Source organism: Choloepus didactylus, chromosome 2 (assembly GCF_015220235.1).
Source record: "Choloepus didactylus isolate mChoDid1 chromosome 2, mChoDid1.pri, whole genome shotgun sequence".
Taxonomy (NCBI): Eukaryota; Metazoa; Chordata; class Mammalia; order Pilosa; family Megalonychidae; genus Choloepus; species Choloepus didactylus.
The window spans coordinates 200725514-200744322 of NC_051308.1; the positions used below are offsets into that span (position 1 = coordinate 200725514).

Genomic DNA, 18809 nt, shown 5'->3' on the forward strand with positions numbered 1-18809 from the left:
ACCAAACAGTATAAATGATGAAAGTGAGATACATTTTAAGAAATCTCATAATAAGAACCTTGGATACTACTCTGCATTAGAAGTGAGGAAGAAGAATAAAAAAGAAAAATGTTTTAAGGAAGAATGGATTTAAGAGAAAATTCCATTAGACTCTACAGTCTTCTTTATGCTGAATCTTTTGATGCTTCAATATGATGCAAAAAAACAGAATTCACCGAATAAAAGTAGCCAGGAAGGGAAGCAAACATTTATAAGATATATTTATTATTTTTCTGACCAAAGTGCAATGATTTTTAAATCTTCTTAAACAAGTAACTATGAAAAAAAGTATTCAAGAAAATAAAACACAAATAAAAAATTTAATCAATAGCATCTTCTTGTCTACTTTATACTAAACCTATATTTAATCCAGGGGGGGAAAGAACAACATTGTTACTCAATGCTAACTGAATAATTTTACCAGAAATCTACCACATTCATTTCAAGGTTTCACTGCTAGGAATTTTGTTAAGACCAGTTTAATCATTAATAACTCTATATAATAGAGCATAAGGAACATATGTCACTAGGTGTGATCCTTGTCCCCTACCCTCAAATTTAAGTCAGAATAAAGCTGACATTCTGCCAGGCTCTGAACCCCAGTGTTCCCAACCCAAACCCTGGAAGCAAAGAATATGCGCTGTCACACAACTCTGTACAAGTTGTAATAAAACAAAGCCCACATTTTCTTACCTTTCTATAGGAAATGGTCAATTATTTGATAAATACTAAAACACTTCTGAGAATCCATTTTATGAGTTTCTTTACCGAACACATTTCCAAGAACTAACTACACAAGTTCCTTTGAATTTGGTCCATAAATTCACTTAACAGGTTGGAAATTTAAAACCTGCATGAAAAAGAGAAACGGGGGATCCCTAATCCTAATATGTTTTAACTAGTAAAGGGATATACACACATACTAAAAGTTTTGCTCACAGAAGGCACAGACTATAAAAGGGATACTCTTTTTGAATAAAAAGAAAGAACTAGCTGATACCCTTCTTTGTTTTGTGAGCACCATAACTAAGATGAAATTGAACCTAAAGTCAATGTCACTGTGACAAAAAAAAAAAATGAAGATAAAAAATATAATTTGTCTTACTACACACTTTCCAGACATTGAGATGAAATTATTAAAAGATTAAAACTGCCTTAAAAAGGGGTCATGATAGCAGCTATCAAAGCAATATTCAAGCATGATTTCAAGGATGCTTTCAGGTTTAGAGTTAGCCTTCTTTGTCAAAAATCTTCACAACTTCATCAAAAACCTGTAAGGAAAAAGATAATAATGATTTTTAAAACAGACATTGCTAAAACACTGAATAGTTAAGTTCTTGTTAAAGACAGTCAATTTTAAATTAATTTTCAAAATGGCCGTCATTTTAAAAATCACATTAAATTTTTTAGTTTCATTTATTTTACTTTAGACAGTGATTAATATAATACAATATAACATAATATAAACTGTAGTATAATTTTTTTATTAGTATTTTTAGGACAAATTTCTTGATAGGCTACCAATAATTTGATAAAATATAAACTGAAGTGGCTTATCTTACTAGCTGTGATTCTAAAACACTAAGTTTTCTCATGTACTACCTTACCTCCATAGGAGGTAGCACTGGATAATAAACAAAAGTGGCTATAAGATAAAAATGAAAAGTCTCAGAGGAAGAAGATTCAGGGAATCAGGGAAAGAGAGATTAGATGAACCAGGGAACCCGGCAATCTTTGGGAACTAAGGGCATGCAAACCACAATTTAGAGATCCCTGGTTTATGAAGGAAGGGAGACTGATGAGTGGTGGAAACTCTGCACCTACATGCTTCATGATGGAGAAGAAGAAAGCAGCCTGGGGCTTTTGCGCTAGATGAATTTGCCATTAATATCACAGATTTTTTTGTAAATGAACATGGCCCAAATCATAGTTCTCAAAATGCCAATTTTCGAGTGCTCAAGAAAAGGAGTTCATAATTAATAAACCATCCACTTCTCATGAATAACTCTGAAATTATACTGCCCATTTTAGACACTAAATGAATAAGGAGAAAAGCCTAATTCCTCATTTAGTCTCCAGTGTCTAAATAAAACACTAATCCATCATAGTTTTCCCCCTACTACCCTAAAAGAAAATAATCACATTTTTACTTGACTTCTTTTCTAAGGCTGGCTAGGGATACTCACTTCATCAACAGACTTAGAAGCATCTATTTTCTTGACTTTCCCCATTTCCTCATATAAGTCAATAATTGGCTTTGTTGACTGAAGATAGGTCTGAATTCTGCAAAAGAAGCAATATTGCAAGGTTCTAGTTATCCATCCTTTTTCTTTTTTCATGTTACAGGAGAGCTTAGAGGACAAAAATGGATCTGACCCAACTCACTCATAATCTTTTTAGACAAGATCCTTTACATATTTAATCTGTCACTCAAATTCCCACTGGAAATGAGGTGGCTATGCATAAAAACTTAAAAGTACCTCTTTTCCAAGCTCTCTCTGTTGTCATCAGTCCTACCACTACTCTTTCCCCTTTCAAGGCATCGTTGAATACAGATCTAAAAAGAGAAATAAAAAGTTATTACAAGAATAAAAAGTTGTGAATTTGCCATTTGTTTAACCTGAAAACAGAATAAAGTTTGAAGAGATTACAAAAAAGTTCTGCAATAAACCCAATGTGTCTAATTCATTAATCAACAAGCAAGGCCCTTTTAAATTTAAACATGTGGTTCGATTTATATAAACTAGGCATAAGAATTCATTCATGACTCAACTTTTCCTGTGTTTTTTTTCTTTTACAAACCACAACTTAAGAAGATCTGTATGTGTATGGTTCCATCTAGGATATGTTATTAACTTATTAGGTATGAAGTTCATGCCTCAAACTTTGTTCCATTTTTGCCTGTTGATAATTCCATAAATATCCAAATAGTTAGGAGTCGACATAAATGCATTTATATAAAGCATCCCGTTAATAGTGGGCAAACATTCCTTAGTTATAAACCTGTAGTAACACTCTAAAGTTAACTTTTACGAGTAAGTGAAAACATATTTTTAAGGGTTGGAAGAAGAGAGTCACAAAAGCTTCAGCATGTCTCCCCAGGAGAGGTACACTGAACCTAAGAATAGCAAACCTGCTGCAAGGCACTACAAATTCCTTTTCTTTCAGGATATTAGCATTAATTTAATGAATTTTATATTACAGCAGCTGTCAAACACATTGAGGCATTTCAATGAGATGATTCCAAGAAATTCATTTAATTACTCAAAGGTAAGTCTAGGAGTATTATTAGAAATGTCAGAAAGAAAAAGAGCCTTTCCCTGCTTTTCTCCAGATCATTTCACTCTCAGAAGACAAATCAGGATAATCTATGTTTCTTTAAAATAGAACTTTTCCAACTTCCCAAAAATGTCTTTCTCTTCTAGTAAACAATAACCTAAGACAAGACACTGTATGACAGTGTGCATACTTAATAGTTCCACTTCTTAGCTAACATCACTGTACATGTCAATTCTTATTTTTTAAAAAATAACCAGATTCTTCTTATTTTAAAAATAAAGCAAATTTAAAGTCCACAAGATTGTTGATGCCAAACAGTTTTTTATACTTCAACAGCAACCGATCAATTTGGAAAATATTACTACCAATATAAAACGTAAATCTCAATTTAAATAATCACTTTTTTTTCTAATAGTTGACTATCAGTTGCTAAAAACCCAAATGGGCAGAGAAAGATTTCCTTTACCTCGTTATTACAGTCAAAAAACAGAACAAAAGCTACATCTGCCTTCCCATCCATGGTCTTATTCCAACCTTGAAGGTTGTCTTCATTTCTTGGAAACCCATCAATCAAGAATTTATTCTTCTGAGCATTGGCAGCCATTGTCTGATCCATCTCCTAATGCAAAAAAAATGGGACTTAGGTTCAATACTGTACACAAAACAAAAAGCATGGTGGATACATGGGCATTTATTATTATTGTTTAAACTATAAGAATGGAGGGGGCATAGAAAAGACTAGCTAATAGGGAAATAAGCCAATACATTAATGTGGTTGCCTCAAGCTGGTGAAGTTAAGGATATGTGCCCCCTCCTCTATATTTATTTATATATATATGTATTTATAGTGTGTGTGAATGTATATATACATATGTAAATGTATATGTATATATGACTTTTTCTGTAGTTTCCAAATTTTCTACAGTAAGCATATATTACTTTCACAGTTATTAATAAACAGCAATAAAAAAAAACAAGCAGTAACTAATATCCTTGCTCCAGCCACCTGAGAGCCTATCTTGCCTCCCCTTTCCCCGTCCCAAGTCATTCTGGTGTGGCAGGAAAGATGTTGCGTCTACAAGTGACCAATTCTGCTATAATTCAACTCCGATAACAGAAAGCTTTGGACAAATATACTCTTTTTTAAAAAAAAATTAAACCTAAATGCCACTAGCTACCCCAAAATACAGGTAGCAAAAGGAAAAATACATTGAAAAAGATGGCGAGAGCAACACATTTCACTATCCTCTTCCAAAGTCTGAATTTCGTAGATAGAGTGTGAGACTATGTGAATGGGAAGTACAGATCTCTAATCACCAAAGTCTTGCCACTGCCAGTCACCATAGGGTAAGCACAGATGCATGGCTTTGACAAGGTCTAGAAGAGCCTCTGTTCTGAAATAAATTGAGGTCTATCCCCTCAATGCTAAGATGGCTTCCTGGTTCCTCAAGAAAAACTATGGCTGTCAAGACCCTGATTCCTTTGGCATTTGAGGTCTGGCGTTATCCCAGCATCTAGCTTCCTTTCAAATATTCACAAAACTTCCACAGAATGCTTTTAGGCCCCATTATAGCATTTCTATCCCTACTACGGTAGTGAAAGATGTCTGAAGAAGGCGTATCAGTGTTCTACTCACTCAACATACATTTATTCAAGGCCTACTATCAGGAAACATGAAGAGCAAGGACATGGCTCTTGTACCTGAGGGCTCACAGTCTAGAGCATGACAAATACATGTAAGGAAATGCGTTAAGTTCTAGGATAAGGTATGCAAAGGATGCTTTGATAAGAAAGAAGTAAGCACAACTGCCTGGACAATAACCAGAGGACACGTTACCAAACAGATGGCACTGAAATTGGATCTTGAATAAGTAAATGGCAGGCAGACAGGCATCAATGTACTCCAAATAGCAGAAACTGGATGGATAAATGCTCAGAAAAGAGAAAGTATAACAGCTCTGATGAATCCAAAGTAAGCTGGCACAGCTGGATCTGAGGATATATGTAGAGAGTGGTGGGAGAGATGACTGCAAAGGGACAAGATAAAGAACCTTTTACGACACTAAAGATTTAGCTCATTCTGGAAAGTTTTAAGCAGATAATGACATGTTCATATTGTTTTTTTAGAAAAAAAATCATTCTAACTGTACCATGAAGGATGACCAAGAAGAGGACAAGGCTGATTAAAGGCAGAACTACTAATTAGTAGGCCTAATGATGGTCTAGATAAGAAAAAAAGAGGACCTGACCTAAGGTAATAGTGGTGATAGAGAAAATATACTAGATAGAAGAGGGCTAAGAGAAGAATAATTGAAGAATCTGCTAACTGAATGGATTGGGAACAGGAGGAAGAGGTGGAAAACACAGAATGGCTCCCAGATTCTGGGTTGGGTAACTGAGTAGATGGTAGAATCACTGACCAGGACAGGAAATAAAGGAAGACCACATTTTAGATGATATATATAGCCTCTGATATGTTGATTTGGAGACACTTAGACATGCAGATGGATACCTAGTAGTCAGTTAGAAATATAGGTCTGGAGTTCAGAACAGAGATTTGTGCTGGAGCTATAGATTTAGGCATCATTAGCATCATAGTGAAAGCCTTGGGCATGGTTAAAACCATTCAGCAGAAATATATAAATGAGAGTTTAAGAGAAACTTGCAGAAGAAGAAGAGCTACTAAAGGAGACTTGGAGCAATCACTGAAGTAAGAAGAGAACTGAGAGAAACAGTGTTACAAGAAAACAAAAGAGGAATGAGTTTCAAAAAGAGAATGATTAGGGTTAATTGCTACAAGAAAAATGACAAAGTATTCTGTAGAAGGCAGAGTTATAGGATTCTCGGTGGTAGTGGTGGTGTTTCTCCTTTTTATTTATTTTTATTTATTCTTTTATTTTTTTTCTCCTCTTCTTCTTCCTTTGCAGAAGAATTAGAAATGTTCTCATATAGATTGTGGTGGTGAATGTGTAACTATATGATTATACCAGGAGCTACTGATTGTTCACTTAGGATGGACTGTTTGATGTGTGAATAAAATTGTTTAAAAAATAAAAAGAAAGACACAAGTGCTGGAGAAGATGTGGAGAGTAAAATATACCTATTCACTGTTGGTAGGGAAGTTGAATGGTACAGCCCCACTGGAGGGCAGTGTGGTGGTTCCACAGGAGGCTAAGTATACGGTTGCCATATGATCCTGCAACCCCATTATTTGATATATATTTGGAAGAACTGAAAGCAGTGACACAACTAGGCATTTGCACACTGGTGTTTATGGCAGCAGTAATCACAATCAGCATGGATGGAGGTAGTCTACAGGTACAATGAAGGGTGAACAGAAGGGCAAACTGTGGTGTACACATACAATGGAATATTGAATGGCTGCAAAGAAGGAATGACATGAGGGATGCAACAAGATGAATGAACCATCAGGACATTGTGTTGAGTGAAATAAGCCAAAAATGAAAGGATGAATACTGTAATGTCTTACTAATATAAACTAACTATCATGAGCAAATGCTGAGAATTGAATTTGAGGGCACAGGTTATCAAGGGATAGAATGTGGGCAGAGATTGGACAACTGACAATGCAGAAACACAGAATGTTCAAGACGGCTTATTGTAAAGGTCCCTAGATTGCAAGCTCTTACAGCAGTCACATCCATTCCTGAGTTTTAACTGTTATTTAAGAGATATTCATTTGATATAAGATTTATATTTTCTGTATCACACTATCTAATTTTAACCTATATGGTCAGTTTAAACAATGTAATTACATGGAACCTAGAATAGGGAATGAGATCTTGTTGTTCTGTACAGGTTAATGTAATACCCTGATACACCCCAGAATACTTTGGGCAGAAAATAAGAAAAGTATTTACAAAGTCTCCTCGAGGGACTAGGGGAAAATGTGGAATATTAAACTTCCCCACCTGGGGAATTCCTGATATCCTCACAAGCATTAAGGATTCCCAAATTTAGTAAATCAAGCCCTTGATGTTGGGGCTTGCCCTTATGAAACTTATCCCTGCAAAGGAGAAGCTAAGCCTACTTATAATTATGCCTAAGAGTCACCCCCAGAGAACCTCTTTTGTTGCTCAGATGTGACCTCTCTTTCTCAGCCAACTCTGCAAATAAACTCACCACCCAGCCCCCTACGTGGGACATGACTCACAGGGATGAGCCTGGCCTTGGCATTGTGGGATTGAGAATACCTTCTTGACCAAAAAGGGGAAAAGAAATGAAACAAAATAAAGTTTCAGTGGCTAAGCGATTTCAAATAGAGCCGAGAGGTTATCCTGGAGATATCTTTATGCATTATACAGATATTCCTTTTTAGTGTCTAGTGTATTAGAATAGCTAGAAGGTAATACCTGAATCTGTTGAACTGTAATCCAGTAGACTTGATTCTTGATGATGACTGTATAACTATATAGCTTTTATCATGGGACCATATGATTGTGAAAACCTTGTGACTGACACTCTATCCAGTGTATGGGCAGATGAGTAATAAAATAAACACACTATAAAATAAAAATAATGGGGGGGTAAGGGGTATGGGATGTTTTGTGTGTTCTTTTTTATTTTTATGTTTTTCTTTATTTTGGAGTAATGAAAATGTTCTAAAATTGATTGTGGTGATGAATGCATAACTACATGATGATACTGTGAGCCACTGATTGTATACTTTGAATGGATTATATGGTATGTGAATAGATCTCAATAAAATTGCGTTTAAGAAAAAGTATTCTGTAGATTTGATAGAGAAGAACACTGGTAACATCAACAAGAACAGTTTCAGTGGTGAGGGAAACAGACCCTGACTACAAAGTGTTGAGGAGTGAATAGAAAGTGAAAAAGTAAAAAGAATGCAGACTACTCTTTCCCAATATTTAGCTATTAAGTAGAAGAAGAGGATTAGATCCAGAGAACAGGGAGAGAAGATTCACTCCAGAATAAAAGCAGGTTTCACCAACCTCTGAGAAGAGAGGTGGTAAGAATGTGTGTAAATAAGCCATCTCTTCATCCTCATGTGGCCCTGGTTCCATCCATATGTTTATATATCTCTTTCCCATCAGGCTTCAGCTATCTCTTGCTGCTTCCACTCTTGCATTTCTCCTTCACACTTTCTTATATGTGAAAATACCTGTTAATGACTACAGTCTTAGGAGTCCATACTGGAGACTCATCAATCAATGCAAGGTGTTGTTTAGAAGGGACATATTTTAGTTTGATAGCTATTAGTCTTAGCATTCATGCTAAAGATGGTGACACAAGCACCAGAAAAGAAGTTCTCAAGACTGAGAGACTATCAACAATGGGTAAGCTCATAGGTTAAAAAAATGAGAGAGAGAAAGAAACAAAGAAGATTTACAAGAAAACAGAAAAGAGAAATAAGAGGAAATAGAAGAGAGAATGATTGAATGTTGGGAAGGAATAAGCAAGTGCATATATATAGATATTAAGCTGAAATGTAGCTAATCCAAAACCAAGGTATAGAAAATCTCTGCTACTGTATAATAGCAGCACTTCTTCCCAAGTGAAAACAGAGTTTCCAGTCTACTATGATCTCCCAAAACTTGACCACCTTCCACAAGCAAGAAATTCAATACCCTGAATACCATGACTCAGATAAAAGGTGAATGTAATTTCTTTTCCTGCTAGTTTGAATTGGTTGGCAGTCATACTTCTTACCCTCTTTAATAAACTGATGGTTATCTCAACTGGCACAATCTTTCCTTCTTTAATGTACTTTTCAATGAGTTCACCATACTGTGAATCTGGGTTCTTCCTTTCATCACGAAGAAGTTCTCCTGCAGAAAGGTGTGTGTAGCCATATTTCTGAAACAATACACAGGAAAGAAAAAATCAGAATACATTCAACCCAATGATAGGACTATGGATTTTCTTCCCTTTGTGTTAATTTGTATATTCTAATTTTCTTACAATAAACAAATTTTGTTTGTATACTAACTAAATAACTAATTTGAGAGATTTCATGCAACCCAGTTTGCTTAATAAATATCCTTAAGCTACATGGGGTATAGTAGCTATAATATTCATACACCATGAAATCACCCCTAAATTTATCTAACTATTCAAGGCAGATTAGGAATTGGATATATGTTTAACATCTCACTATATTTCCTCACAAACTTAATCAAATTTTAAATGTTATTAGTGTTCAAAGAAATGTCTAACAAAAATCTAACTACAACTGAAGGCAAAAAAAATTCTAAATCTTATTTGTTGACTATACTCACCTGCTATAAAATTTCTCCCTCCTTAAGCTTAACATGCCTAATTTGAACTCATCACCCTTTACACAAATCCCATTCTCCTGGTGTGTTTTTTTTTTTTTTTTTTTTTGCCTTTCTTGGGAAGCAGCACAAGTTCTACCTCCTCCATGAAATCAGCTTTCCTGACCACTCTTGGGAGTGGTAACATTATCAAATAAGCATTTTAGGGTATCACTGTCTTTTCAACTAGACCATATCCTCCTTACCATGCCTAAAAGTCCACTTCATCCCTAATACAATGCAATATAATAAAATAATACAATATAATACATAATGCAATAATATAATGCAATACACTATAAATTTTATAAGGTTGTGGGGTGACTAAATGACACATAGTAGAGGTTAAAAGCTATCAATTACCTCCTTGTTATTACAAAGATACCTATCTTAAATAATTTATGTTATTTGTATATATATATTATATCCATAGCATTTGTATATTATTTTTTTTCACTTTAATGGTTTTGATAGAAAGACCTAGTTAAGGGAGCTTAAGTGAGATAACAGATATGAATATTTTATGAAAGGTCAGTAGCATAACATTATTATGAGTGAGAGGATCATTATCATTATCATTAAGGATTTACAAATGATATATTAGGTCAAGATACAGGGTAAAAGTTGAGTTAAGTCACATCAGATGCTAAGTTACATCAGATGCAGATCGGATATTGTTCTGCCTCTTTCCCATGGGTGTAAAACAATATTGATCTGAGAGATAATTCTGAAAAATGAAAAGTGTCTTTTTTCACACAAACTTGCATATTCCCTTTTGTTAAACCAAAATAGCTATATACTCTTATAAAAAAAATTGTTTTTACTCTCAAATATTAGGACACTCAGAACTATATTCAATGCTTAGTTAAAACAATCCTAAGTCCTAAATAGGTTTCATCTGAAGGCACAAAACATATTTTTCCCTGTTAACGTGTATTTATTTATTTATACAGACTTTCCCTGTATACATAGACAGTTGCAATTAGCCTACATCTATAATTTTATACACAATACATATCTGATAACTTAAATTTCATCTTTTAGATAAAGATTTGAGGCAGTCCCTGACCCCTTTAAGGTAGAATATTTAAAATGCACATTTTACAAAAACCAATTCTTTCAACTATCCAGGCTTTGCTGGGTTGCCATTTTTGGACTGTAAAAGTCATACATTCTTCACACCTTTTCTACTTCCAAATTGTTGGTTAAGTTTTGTCTTGCTTACTAAACAGTAAACTAACAGTAAGGTAACCAGCAAAGGAAAACAAAACTCTAGTCCATTTGTTGAATAAAATTGGGTATAAAGTTTAATGAGAATAAACAAAAACTATAGTATCATCCATGTCTTCTCTCTCTTGGTTGTATTATATAGCCTCAGCCATTAGAAGAAATTACCAAAAGTATATTTAATCGTAGTAATAGGCTTTAAAAAAAAACTTCCAACATTTACAGAAAATAAATAAATTTTTAAAATTAATTATTTTAGAATGATTCCCACGCCATTTATAAACACCCACTTTGATCACCAAACATAAGCAAACTTTTGAAAGTTGAGTGCAGAAAGGACTATAAAAATGGAGTGTGACCTACTTTCCCATTTACTACGTACAATTTTTAAAACGTATTTTGCAACTACTGCGCACAAAATTCAGCCTCATTTCCCACTGTTTCTTTTGGCTCCTGCTTGGCAGTCTGTTTTCCTGACACTCTAGCCTAGTGATTATAGCTTATGATAATATTGAATAAATGCTGAGACAAACAGTACTAAACAATGGCAAATGATCACAATGAAACACCAACAATACAGACTGCTCTATGATGCTTCGCTGTATGAACAACATATACATTTAGAAGCCTAGCTAGTAATTTAAAAATTAGTGCATATGTGGTTTGTTTCCTGACATTGGAAAGCTCAAATTTGCACACTTTACATGGCATTAAACTGGATTTTGGCATTATATCACTAGTTTTGTTTTGTTTTTTAAAGAGAAACTAGCTGTGAATTGTAGAGGTATGCAATTGATATTTTTTTAAATTACTGTTCGTCAGAAAGAGAAAATACCTTACCTGCAAAGTTCAAGGAAACAGGAAATTTAAATAAACATGACCATGTCAAACCTATACATATGTCTATTTATCATCCACATTCCATTTTTCAAAATTGTCCACTGACCAGTTACATTTCTAACCTATATTTTTCTTAAGGATTTTCTTGAAGCTTTCCTTTCAATACAGAGTCTGAACAACAACAAAGAACTATTCTTTACATGCTAGTTATTGTGGTATTTTAATAAATAACTAGACTTTAAAGAGCATTTAATGTTTTCAAAGCATTCTGCAGTCATTAAGTAATCACCGATGCTAATTTCGAGAAAGTGAAAACGGAAAATTTCCAGCCTTAACCAAAACATTTTCACATTCTATGCAAGTCTGAACAAATTAAAACCTGGTAGATCAAAAACTGCAGTCATAAGAGCAACATTCAAAACCACAGCAGGTTATAAATACTACAAACTAAAGTATAATTACAAGCTACTTACCACTCAACTAAAAATTGCAGTTTTCTAGTGACAAATGTATAAACTCAACTCATTCATATGTCTCAAATTTTTACTTTCATTTCCTTAGTTAAGAAGTTGAAACACAACTCAATAACCTTTATGTATCATACACTAAGATTTAGAAGGGGAAAAAAGCACCATGTTCTTAACAAGTGTAAAATGGCACTCTATTTTACTATAAATAGGAACATGTTGACAATTTTACAGTGTCAAATCTCAAATCATCTTGACCAACTTTTCTCACTCATTAGCAACTGCCTTCCCACCTTCTAAATTTAGGGAAGTGTTTGTTCAGCTTCCTACATGAATAATAGCAAAAAAATATTTTTTTAATAAAAAGCAAAACCAAAACAATAACATCAAAAAATAATGTTCAGGGAGGGGGCAAGATGGCAGCATAGAGAGCAGTGGAATTTAGTTATTCACCTGGAAAAACTAATAAACAAACAGAACAACTAGTAAATAATTTTGAATAACTGCTGGGGGACAACTGTGACTTTCCATATATTGTACACCAACCTGGATTGGGAGGAATGCCTGAGATCACAGCTTAATATCTATAAGTAAAAAATGCAGACCGGCGCTGGGAGCCCCCTCCCCCCATGGCAGACTGAGCTGCAAAACCTCACTGTGGTAGAGGGCAGCACTCTCCCAGCAAGCAAATATAGCTCAACTGAGCTCCAACTGGGGTTTTAATTAACAAACCAGGACTGCTGAATACAAGCTACAAACTCCCAACAAGCAGACAGAGGCTTTTAGTGATGACTGACCTTAAAGAACCAAAAGACTCATTTGTCCCAGAAGGGAGAGCCCAGAAGACCAGGTGTTACCTCTGGCCAATGAGTGAAACTGGGGGGCCATGCACTGTCTCTGAAAGGGGGCTTTCTGTCCCTTTTCCTCTCTCTCAACCTGAGGGGCTCAGAGGAGAGACGCAGCCATTTTCAGTTCATGGCACTCTGACCCCGAAAGGGGTTGAGATAACAAAGTCAGAGAGACAATTCAAATGCAGATGATAACTCCCTAGGGGGTGTGTATCTTCCCTAAGAGTAAGGAGGTGGGGCCCAGCTTTCCCTTCAGAACCAGACCCCAGAGCCTGGGGGAAAACAGCCAAAACAGAAACTGAAGGGGCCACATCTCCTACACCAGTCTGACAGGCTGACAGGTGCCACCTGCTGGGCAGGTTAGGAAAAGCACAGTGACTGGAGACCTCACAGGAAAGTCTGTCATTCCTCCCTGAATATAACCGCATTCTGAGACCTGAATCTGTTCTGGTCTGGGAAAATTTCATTGGGGTAACCAAGGAAACCAGATGCCTAGACAACAGAAAACTATAATCTATACTAAAAAAACTAAAGACATGGCCCAAAGGAACAAACTTACACCTCAATCAAGACATAGTTGAGATACTGTTTCACTTTAATGAAATAATCTATTAAACATTTTCAAAGAAATAGGCTAAATCAAATAAAAAACAAATTAACGAGTTCAGGGAAGATAAAAGAGATGAAGGCTATAAAGAAAACACTAAGCGAACATAAGGTAGAAATCAAAAGTTTGCAAAAACAACTGGCAGAATCTACGGAAATGAAAGGCACAACACAAGACATGAAAAATACAATGGAGACATACAACAGCAGATCTCAAGAGGCAGAAGAAAACACTCAGGAACTGGAGAACAAGACACCTGAAATCCTACACACAAAAGAACAGATAGGGAAAAGAATGGAAAAGTAAGAACAATGTTTCAGGGAACTGAATGACAACATGAAGCACATGAATATATGTGTCATGGGTGTCCCACAAGGAAAAGAGAAGGGAAAAGGGCAGAAGCAATAATAGAGGAAATAATCAATGAAAATTTCCCATCTCTTATGAAAGACATAAAATCACAGATCCAAGAAGCACAGCGTACCCCAAACAGAATAGATATGAATAGACCTATGCCAAGACACTTAATAATCACATTCTCAAATGTCAAAGACAAAGAGAGGATCCTGAAAGCAGCAAGAGAAAACAGATCCATCACATACAAAGAAAGCTTGATATGACTATGTGTGGATTTCTCAGTAGAAACCATGGAGGCAAGAAGGAAGTGGTGTGATATATTTAAGATACTGAAAGAAAAAAACCACCAATCAAGAATCCTATATCCAGCAAAACCATCCTTCAAATATGAGGGAGAGTTTAAAATATTCTTTGACAAACAGACAACGAGAGAGTTTGTGAACAAGATACCTGCGCTACAGGAAATACTAAAGGGAGAATTACAGACATGAAAACACAGGAGTCAGAGGTTTGGAACACAATTTTGGGTGATGGTAGTACAGCAATATAAGTACACTGAACAAAGATGACTGTGAGTATGGTTGAAAGAGGAAGGTTAGGAGCATGTGGGACACCAGAAGGAAAGAGGAAAGATAAAGACTGGGACTGTATAACTCAGTGAAACCTAGAGTGCTCAACAATTGTGATAAAATGTACAAATATGTTTTTACATGAGGGAGAACAAATATCAACATTGCAAGGTGTCAGAAAATAGGGTAGTATTGGGGAAAAAAATACAATCATTAAGACTACACTTAACAGAAACATTGTATTATGCGTCCTTTAATGTAACAAAGGCAATATACCAAAGCTATATGTCTTTAAGAGGGGGATATAAGGGAAGGGTATAGGACTCTTGGCATTGGTGATACTGCCTGACTCTTATTCTACTTTAAGTTAACTCTGTCTTTCCTTTTGTGGCTTTTTTAGCTCTCATAGTTTTGTTTTGTTTTGTTTTGTTTTTCTTTCTTTCTTTTTATTTTGTCTCTCTGTCTTCTTTGACCCTTCCTCCTCCTTTGTGGAAGAAATGGAGATGTCTTTACATAGATAGTGGTGATGGTGGTGAATACATAAATATATGACTGTACAGGGAACCATCATTCCCTTTTTGTTTACTTAGGACGGAATGTATGGTGTGTGAACAAAACTGTCTTTAAAAAAACAAAAATGGATTGATGAAGAAACCTTGAAGGCACTACATTGAGTGAAATAAGTCAGACACATAAGGACAAATACTGGATGGTCTCACTGACATGAACCAATTATAATATGTAAACTCATAAGACATGAAATATAAGTTACCAGGATACAGAACAAGGCTAAAGAATTGGGAACAGTTGCATATTATGAACAGAATGTTCAACTAGGTTGAATTTTAGTGTATGGAAATGGACAGAGGACGGCAGCACATTATTGTGAGAATAACTAACAGTGTGAACGGTATGTGAATGGGTGGAAAGGGGAAGCTTAGAGTCACCAGAAGGAAAGTTGGAGGTTAAAAGATGGGAATGTATAAAACAGTGAATTTTGTGGTGGACAATCTCCATGATTAACTGTACAAATATTAAAAATCTCTTTCATGAACTAGAACAAATGTATGACTCTGTAACTAGAAGTTAATAATAGAGAGGTACATAGGAAAAAATATACCTATTGCAAAGTATGTACTATAAGTTAGTAGTATTTTAACATTCTTTCATCAATAGTAACAAATGTACTATACCAATACTATGAGTCAAAAATGGAGGGGGGTGGCTAGGGGTATGGGAGAATTCGAGTTTTCTTTTTGTGTACTTATTTCTTTTCTGGCATAATGAAAATGTTCTAAAAATTGAAAAAAATAATTGTGGTGATGGAAGCACAGCTGTATGATGGTACTGTGGGCAACTGATTGTGCACTCTGGATCTTTGGATAATTGTATGGTATGTGAAAAATCTCAATAAAATTAAATTTCAAAAAAATAATGTTCAAGCTACAAATGTTGCATAAATGGCATCACTGGAGACAAGGTGAAATCTTGATCCAAGGCATTACTTCCTGTTTCTGTGGCAAGTAGTAAGTGCTACTGCGTCTTCCATTATATAGAGCAAACAGAGCTATTAGATAAAAGTATTTTAAAATTAACTGAGTTTAAACTATTGGGTGTCCATTACCTAGCCTACGTAAGAAACATTTAACACCAAATTTACTTTGCATTCCCTGTAAGATTATTGAACCTTAAAATCTAAATACTAGTTACGTTCTGTCAACAATCCACCTTCAGCAAACCAGGAAATGCTTCAAGGACTATGCTGAGCCATTTAGACTCTCCAAAGTTGCAAAAAAAATACTGTTTGTTACCTGTTACAAAAAATAACATTAGAGCTATAGCATCCCAGCACACACCTTATGTAAGGCTAACATTTGTTTCAAAGTCATTTCAATTAATCTAAATGAGATGTCTGATAAGTATTTTCCAAGAATGACACCTGCCTGTCCTGGGAAACTTACTTTTCTTTGACTCTAAGTACAACTGCTACACAGTGCTCAGATACTTAAAACTGGCCAACTTTTTAGGGTTCCTTACAGTTCTACCACAAATAGTTGGAAAAAAGTTTTTTTCCTAAAATAATAATTTAAGAAAGGTTACCATTAAGAAAAAGACTATATCAAGTGGGAGAATAACTCAGTTTAACATCTGACTTCAATTGCTAGAGGATTTCCAATCTCATTTTTAGTCTGCCCTCATTGTATTTCTAAATGTGTGCACTGCATTTGACCATGCACACTTAATTGCGAATCTACATATTAACTATAAACTATGGAAGTCATTAACCAACCTTAATCTTTTCTTAAGCAAGAAGCTTTAGCACACAGATTCAAAAATAATGTGAAGCATACTTCTTTCTCTAATTAAAGAGTGATATTTTAAAAGCTTACATGCTGCAAAGGAGAAGAGGGATATAATCCATTCAAATGCAGACAATTACAGCAACATTTAATTTTCCTCAGTGTTTTGCTCCTCATGCAAAAACACCTTAATTCAGGCAATCCTTGGAACGTTCTTATTTTAAATCCATAAATATTTACTGAAGGTCTACAAAGTGCCAGGCCATGTGCTGATTCAGGGAAGGTAAGCAGGTTATATCCCTTAAGGATGCAATAGTTGGCCTGCCCCACCTTGATGGTTGCTAACATGACCACAGACATAGGGGACTGGCGGTTTGAGGGGTTGAGCCCTCTACCATAGGATTTACCCTTGGGAAGACGGTTGCTGCAAAGGAGAGGCTAGGCCTCCCTATAATTGTGCCTAAGAGCCTCCTCCCGAATGCCTCTTTGTTGCTCAGATGTGGCCCTGTCTCTCTAGCTAAGCCAACTTGAAAGGTGAAATCACTGCCCCTCCCCCCCTACGTGGGATCAGACACCCAGGGGAGTGAATCTCCCTGGCAACGTGGAATATGACTCCCGGGGAGGAATGTAGACCTGGCATCGTGGGACGGAGAACATCTTCTTGACCAAAGGGGGGATGTGAAAGGAAATGAAATAAGCTTGAGTGGCAGAGAGATTCCAAAAGGAGCCAAGAGGTCACTCTGGTGGGCACTCTTAAGCACAATTTAGGCAACCCTTTTTAGGTTCTAAAGAATTGGGGTAGCTGGTGGTGGATACCTGAAACTATCAAACTACAACCCAGAACCCATGAATCTCGAAGACACTTATATAAAAATGTAGCTTATGAGGGGTGACAATGGGACTGCGAAAGCCATAAGAACCACACTCCACTTTGTCTAGTTTATGGATGGATGAGTAGAAAAATAGGGGAAGGAAACAAACAGACAAAGGTACCCAGTGTTCTTTTTTACTTCAATTGCTCTTTTTCACTTTAATTATTATTCTTGTTATTTTTGGGTGTGTACTAATGAAGGTGTCAGGGATTGATTTAGGTGATGAATGTACAACTATGTAATGGTACTGTGAACAATTGAATGTACGATTTGTTCTGTATGACTGCGTGGTATGTGAATATATCTCAATAAAATGAAGATTTTAAAAAAAAGGATGCAATAGTGATTTACAAATATAAAGTGACTAGAGCTCTACTACTACTCATAAAAGCAATCTTCATATTTGCATAAATTTTCCTAAGTAATTCAACATCTTTACTAGCACTGTCTGCTTCAGAAAGAAGTTGATTTTTCCGAGTCAAGAAGACAGAACAATAAATAACAATCTGTTTGAGTGAAAAGCCACAAACAAATTGTTTCTTCATCTGTGTAAGGCCTGGATATGTTTCCAACATTTTGCAGAAGGCTTCTCGGATAATTGAGGATTATGACATCTGATATACATACCAAAAGGCCCCCTTAGCAACTGTGAATTAGAATTCACACTCCAGTTTCATTCTCTAGTTGGTCATTTCCAGTATTTTTATTTATTTTAATTCACCCAAACCATTCTGAACAATCTACATTCCCTAAATAAGAAGTGGATGGAAAATGGTCAGAAATGAAGACCAGGTCCAGAAACCGCCAAGGATTCTAGTTGCCTGTAGGCAATAATTTAAAAACTTCCAACATTAATGGATAGGCACGGAGGTCTTGATACTCTTAGGAAAACATTCATTTTGTCTTGCTAATTCAATGTCAATTCTTACAGTCACTGCAGAGCCTACAAACTACCCATCTTATTTCTGGAGAGAAGCAATATACTTGTTTACCTTAAGAAGTCTCTCATATATATAACTACAACTCAAATATTGTTGCAGCTGGCCAAAGAGCCTAGAATTCAGTTCACTCAATTCTTGTGAGGACATCAGGAGGACAGATAGCA

General features: G+C 35.6%; 1 protein-coding gene across 1 annotated transcript in view; it reads right to left on the reverse strand.

The window, feature by feature from the left end:
- Positions 1–247: 247 nt before the first annotated feature.
- Positions 248–18809, reverse strand: part of CMPK1 (cytidine/uridine monophosphate kinase 1) — a 68426-nt gene continuing 49864 nt past the window's right edge. The window contains exons 2-6 of the mRNA XM_037827284.1: positions 9013–9159; positions 3785–3937; positions 2520–2596; positions 2226–2322; positions 248–1310 (exon numbers count right to left, since the gene is read on the reverse strand). Coding sequence (XP_037683212.1) covers positions 1269–1310; positions 2226–2322; positions 2520–2596; positions 3785–3937; positions 9013–9159 — 516 coding nt within the window. The 3' untranslated portion in view covers positions 248–1268. The remainder of the gene's footprint in view (positions 1311–2225; positions 2323–2519; positions 2597–3784; positions 3938–9012; positions 9160–18809) is intronic.